This window comes from Aricia agestis, chromosome 12 (genome assembly GCF_905147365.1).
Source record: "Aricia agestis chromosome 12, ilAriAges1.1, whole genome shotgun sequence".
Classification (NCBI taxonomy): Eukaryota; Metazoa; Arthropoda; class Insecta; order Lepidoptera; family Lycaenidae; genus Aricia; species Aricia agestis.
Window position 1 is genome coordinate 6,949,705 of NC_056417.1, and position 6,133 is coordinate 6,955,837.

At 43.1% G+C, this 6,133-nt stretch overlaps 1 protein-coding gene across 2 annotated transcripts in view; it reads left to right on the forward strand.

Moving 5' to 3' along the window:
- LOC121732656 (peroxidasin homolog pxn-2) overlaps positions 1-5,498 on the forward strand; it is a 100,660-nt gene extending 95,162 nt beyond the window's left edge. For both annotated transcript variants that reach the window (XM_042122611.1, XM_042122612.1), the window contains exons 16-24: positions 22-198; positions 654-857; positions 1,277-1,519; positions 1,908-2,092; positions 2,288-2,556; positions 2,963-3,112; positions 3,642-3,785; positions 4,502-4,658; positions 5,175-5,498. In XM_042122611.1, coding sequence (XP_041978545.1) covers positions 22-198; positions 654-857; positions 1,277-1,519; positions 1,908-2,092; positions 2,288-2,556; positions 2,963-3,112; positions 3,642-3,785; positions 4,502-4,658; positions 5,175-5,357 — 1,712 coding nt within the window. In that variant the 3' untranslated portion in view covers positions 5,358-5,498. The remainder of the gene's footprint in view (positions 1-21; positions 199-653; positions 858-1,276; positions 1,520-1,907; positions 2,093-2,287; positions 2,557-2,962; positions 3,113-3,641; positions 3,786-4,501; positions 4,659-5,174) is intronic.
- The last annotated feature ends 635 nt before the right edge of the window (positions 5,499-6,133 follow it).

Genomic DNA, 6,133 nt, shown 5'->3' on the forward strand with positions numbered 1-6,133 from the left:
AACTCAGAATTTGCTATTTAGGATTCCACGAGTCGATCCCGGACTGTCGTTCCTGCGACTCGCCGCGCACCGTTCACCCAGAATGCAACCCGTTCCCCGTGCCGCGCGGCGACCACTACTACCCCGAAGTCAACATCACGTCAGGCGAGCGGCTGTGCTTCCCCTCCATGAGGAGTCTGCCTGGACAGCAGCAGCTCGGTGAGTGACAGCATTCCAACAGCACTCTAACTTCACTACGACTGCACTCTAACAGCATGCAACAGAGTGCAACCCGTTCCCCGTGCCGCGCGGCGACCACTACTACCCAAAAGTCAGCAGCTGGGAAAGCTATTGGTAACAATAAGCCGCACAGTTCGGTCACAGTAGATATACAGTACGCCATCGTCATTCTGTGTTGCTCGAATCGTCGTTCATTTACATAAGCATTTTTCTTTCATATCTCTTCTGTGTACCAATACTATGAGTAACTGCATTGTAACTACAGCGGTAAAGGATGCTGCTTAATTTAAGTCAGTATACTGGCGTATCACCCATTCCAACAGCACAAAGCTGCATGCAAGACCCTGCGACACTATTGCTACTCAAATGCAGTCCTCCCTTATTTTTTATTTACGAGAGCATTTTATAACTCAAAATTCATTTTAATTCAACAGGACCCCGTGAACAAGTGAACCAGAACTCCGCTTTCATCGACGCCTCAGTAGTTTACGGCGAAAACCCGTGCATAGTGAGCAAGTTGAGAGGTTTCAACGGCCGACTCAATGCCACTGCCAACCCGCTCAACGGCAGAGAGTTCCTGCCGAGATCCGACAGCCATCCGGAGTGTAAGGCGCCGAGCGGATTCTGCTTTATTGCTGGTGAGTTACTGTCGTTATATAAGACAGCGATGGTGGGCAATATTTTAGTAATAAAATATGTATATTGTATATACAAAATGATCAGACGAAAAGTTTATTAGCACAAATTCCAGTAACAATCCAGCACTGGATTATAAACGCCAAAACCTTATTATTTGTTGGCTCTACACGTGCTAGGTGTATAATCATGTTTTGCTATGTTAATAGCATTTTTTACTCATCTAATGGCAGGGCCGGATTTATTTTTTTATGAGTATAGGCCTCTTTAATTTTGCCGCCCATGTGTACGAACTCTGCCGCTAGGACGCTGCCACTCCCCCTAGGACGCCATAGGACGCTGCCGCCCATAGGCCATGGCCTATACTGCCTATACATCAATCCAGAGCTGTCTATGTTATAAAATGTATTACCCATTTCAGGAGACGGTCGCGCCTCCGAACAGCCCGGTCTAACAGCCATCCACACGATGTTCCTCCGCGAACACAACCGTATAGTCGAGGGTCTACGTGGCGTCAACCCTCATTGGGACGCGGAGCAGCTGTTCGAGCACACCCGCCGCATCATGGCAGCTGAGATACAGCATATCGTGTATAATGAGTTCCTCCCCCGTCTTCTGTCGTGGAACGCTGTTAATCTGTATGGACTGAAGCTGCTGCCTTCTGGTGAGTTGGACTGTTGGATGGTTAGTCAATAGGGGTGAAAGTTTTGGTGCGTTTGCTCATTGCTGATATCCTATCCGGATTCTTAAAAAAAAGTAAAATCGAGGGGGGATTCAAAATATTGCAAATGTTATGTATTACTTGATAAATATGGATGCTCCCTTACGACGTTTATGGAGTTTAAAAACCTTTATGCATGACATTTGACTCAATGCATTTACTAATGTTTTAGTTCTACATCAAATTTTATATTTTTCTTCTTTATCTTGTCACTAATAATGGTAACTTGACACAAAATCTATTCTGTAACTACGCAAATTATAATCTTGTGTTACGCAACAACAATCTTCTAATATTGTTTCCCATTTATTAACATCTCTATCTTCATCAGGTTACTACAAAGAATACTCACCCACTTGCAACCCGTCGATCGTGACCGAGTTTGCATCTGCCGCGTTCCGTTTCGGCCACTCGCTGCTGCGGCCGCATCTGCCGCGACTGTCGCCCAGCTACCAGCCAGTAGACCCGCCCATACTACTCCGAGACGGGTTCTTCCGACCAGACATGTTTATGGACGTGAGTTGTTACTGAGTTACTTACTTAGCATACCTGTTTCGAGAAGATGGTCGGTCTAGGGGGAGGCAGCTGCCCATGGACGTGCGTTAGAAATATTTAAGTAAGTAAATAATGTAAATCACAAAATCACATGGCGGTTTTCACCTATGTGACAGGCACAATTGCAGCATATAAATAAAATTTCTTCCATTTCAGCATCCACCAATGGTAGACGAGCTGATCCGCGGTCTATCCTCGACTCCCATGGAAACCCTGGATCAGTTCATCACGGGTGAAGTCACCAACCATCTGTTCGAAGACCGCAGGATCCCGTTTTCTGGCATTGACTTGGTGGCCTTGAACATCCAAAGAGCACGTGACCACGGTATACCAAGTTACAACAACTACAGAGCGCTGTGTAACCTGAAGAGGGCTTCCACCTTCGAGGACCTGGCCAGGGAGATACCTGATGAAGTTATTGCTAGGTAAGTTAACGAAAATATAGATAAAATTAGGCTGCACATAACCAATTATAGTGTCATTAAAAAAATTTGAATCTACAACTTTCCTAACTGCTCGTCTCAATAAGACAAACTTATTCTAACCAGTAAATAAGTAACATTTTCAAGGTTCGATCCTCTTCTTATAGAGTCAAGAGAATTCAGAATGTCAATTTGCAACAATCCGATTTTATATTCAAACCCCTCATTGTCTCTCTTAAAAATTGGAATACTGTCTAACTTCCAGACTCTTCCGTCTTACTCTATTAACAGAGAATCAATTCATGATGCATTAAAATTTTGTTTCCAACTTATCTGTTCTCTCTCCCATCCTTAACAAAATCTCCACTGAAATCTCTCTTTCTCTCTCACATTAAAATCTCCTTTCCAGACTAAAGCGCATCTACCCGACCGTGGACGACATCGATCTATTCCCTGGTGGTATGAGCGAGCGGCCGCTGCAGGGTGGGCTGGTGGGACCGACATTCGCCTGCATCATCGCCATACAGTTCCGGCAGCTTAGGAAGTGCGATAGGTTCTGGTAAGTATCTTTAATAATTATGTTGTTCCATTGTTCGTCATTAAGTTGCTTATTATCGTCATTTCCCTAACCGTTGATGATATTAAAGCAGGCAGCTCGAAATAAGTGCGATTGGTCATACAGTTTTAAAAGTAAATACAGGCAATTATCGCGGTTTAAATCTGGTCTCTTCCCCACGCAATACCTTATATAATATTACACATAATACGCACATTACAATTCTAATGCATTAGAAGGGCTAGAACCCTGTTGCAGTTATATTGCAGTCGTGTCAACTGCATTCAAACTGCACTTGAACTGCAATTTGCGGTTGGATTGCAGTTAAAATGCGGTCCGTCTGTGTAGACCCTAACACTTGACAGACTAGTACAGAAACTGCAAAAATCAGCTGTACTAATATTTTTATTAAGAGATAACATCTAAAAGGACAGATCAACATTATAAGTAAGTATATCATAATGTTTTGTTATACTTATCCTTTTCTGACACGCTATGTCTCCATAACACCCTCTCACTCTCACCCCAACAGGTACGAGAACGACAACTCGGTGCGGTTCACCGAGCAGCAGCTGGCCGAGATCCGCAAGACGACGCTGTCCAAACTCCTGTGTGATAACTTCGACGTGCCCACAGATATACAGCGAGCTGCCTTCGACCTGCCTAGCAATTTCCTGTGAGTAATCTTTAAAATAATAAAAAGTTTTTAAGCCAGTCATTTCAATGCATGTTGCCCCAATGATGCCCCACAGAAATATTATGGTATTACACAGTAAAATATAACTTATTTAAGATATTTGTACAGAATCTGATAGCAAATTTGGATGGCAGATTTTCAAAAAATATGCTTGATCATTTTTTTGCCATCAGATCTTGGTAGACCTATAATAGTTTTCATTTGTCACTTTAGAGTTTAGATGAAATAGTTGCACACAAAATATTTTTTCAAGTGAAAGATTCACTTTAGGTGCATTGGGATTTGGGAGTAAAATTTTAAGGTCACGTCATGAAAATAAGAGAGTTGAGGTATGTAATAACAACATTGCCTCACAACGTCGAAACGTTTTTGGACAGAAGTCTGACACATGTACTCTGTACACTCTTTTTTAATCCCCGACAAAAAGAAAGGTGTTATAAGTTTGACGTGTCTGTCTGTGTGTGTGTCTGTCTGTGGCATCGTAGCATCCAAACGGGTGGACCAATCTTGATCTCCTTTTTTATGATTCAAAGCTTACAATTTACATTATCGAACGTGTTCTTAGCTATAGTTCATCATTATCAGCCCGCTCAGTGCTGAAAAAGTTGAGTTAGATTTACTTAAAATTCTTGAATCCGGGGATGTTTTTAAATTTCTTAATTGAATATTTTATATAATATTCATCTATTTTCCAGGAACCCCCGCGTCCATTGCGCCTCTCTACCTAAGATCGACCTATCCGCGTGGCGCGAGAACAGCGCGCAGGGCTGCCTCATAGCGGGCCGCTCCGTGCCGCTCGGCGACTCCGCCTTCCCCTCGCCCTGTACTTCGTGCATATGCACCGCTGAAGGGGTGAGTAATAAACGCACCTATTATCATAGAAGTTGATTCATAGACAGGGGGCGGACCTACGTAATTTGGTCTTTTTATGTCAAACCCAGCCGATAGATCACTTTAGATTTATCATATTTAATTGACATAACCTGACCTTAAGACAAAGGTCCTTCAACTGCTTATTGAATCAATTTTTACGATGGTATGTGGCGTGAAGCGAGATATAGCAGAACAATATAACTGTTTAGAAAGCCAGAACATTTGGCGACTTTTTCCTTGCTTGGCTCTATCGATACGCGGCGCCGCAGCTATAAGAATACCATGCTGTATTTTGCTGCTACATCTATATTCTATACTAAGCCGTACATCAATCTAAATGTCTTGTTGACAGTCCTCAATTTTTGTGTGAATGGTTTAACGCCGTCAATGTAGACTTTATCATAGGCATTCCAAGAGGTCTGCGTCGCTTTTCTATCTCTCATCAGTTGTTTTCGAAAACGCTTGATTTATTTAACAAATATAATCTATTTCCAGGCGCAATGCGCGTCCCTGCGCATCACGGACTGCGCGCAACTCGCCCGCGAGTGGCCGGCGGAGGCGGTCGCGCGCGACGACGTATGCGCGGCGCAGTGCGGCGCACCGCCCCCCGCGCGCGGACCTCGACGACACAACGTCAACTTCAACTTCCCTGACCTCACGCCTTTCATCGCCAACTGAAGTGAAAGGCTAGAAATCCATACTTAATTAAATGCGAAAGTGTGTCTGTCTGTCTGTTGCCTCTTCACGCTCAATCCGCAGCCAAATGGCTGAAAGTATGTAGGTACTTCGAGTCCCGGGAAAGGACATAGGACACTTTTATCCCGGGAAAATGTACGGTTTCCGCGCGATAAACTATTTTGGCGCAACGGAGTTGCGGGTGTCATCTAATAGTGAATAAAAACGTCAGAGCGTCGTGAGGCGTGCGCCATTTTAATATGACGCAGTATGAATGTAATTTATGTATGGTCCAAACTACAAACAATTTCATATCAAAGGCCGGCAACGCACCTGCATTTCTTCTGATGTTTCAAATGTGTCCATGGGCGACGGCAGTTACATTCTATCAGGTGACACGTTTTCTCGTTTGCCCCCTTATTTTATTTGAATAAAAAAATAACGTTTGTAATTGTATGACTAAACTCGTCGTTTGGACTATTAATATTATAGTGAAAAACTCACGCGTGTTTATAAAGTGAATAAAACGCCAACTGAGCGTGCAAAACGCGTAGAGCGTCGTGACGCCACGCGTACGCCGTTTATTCGAACGCAATATGAAGAATATTTATGTGTCCAAACCACGTAATCTCGCATTTACAATGTAGTTTGGACATAGTTAAATTTAATCTATTTTTATGGTGAGACACTGATGGCGAATAAAAGATAAAACAGAGAACTATAAATATAAACACTATACAACGAATTTATTTCAATTTTCGCGTTTCATAAGATAATAA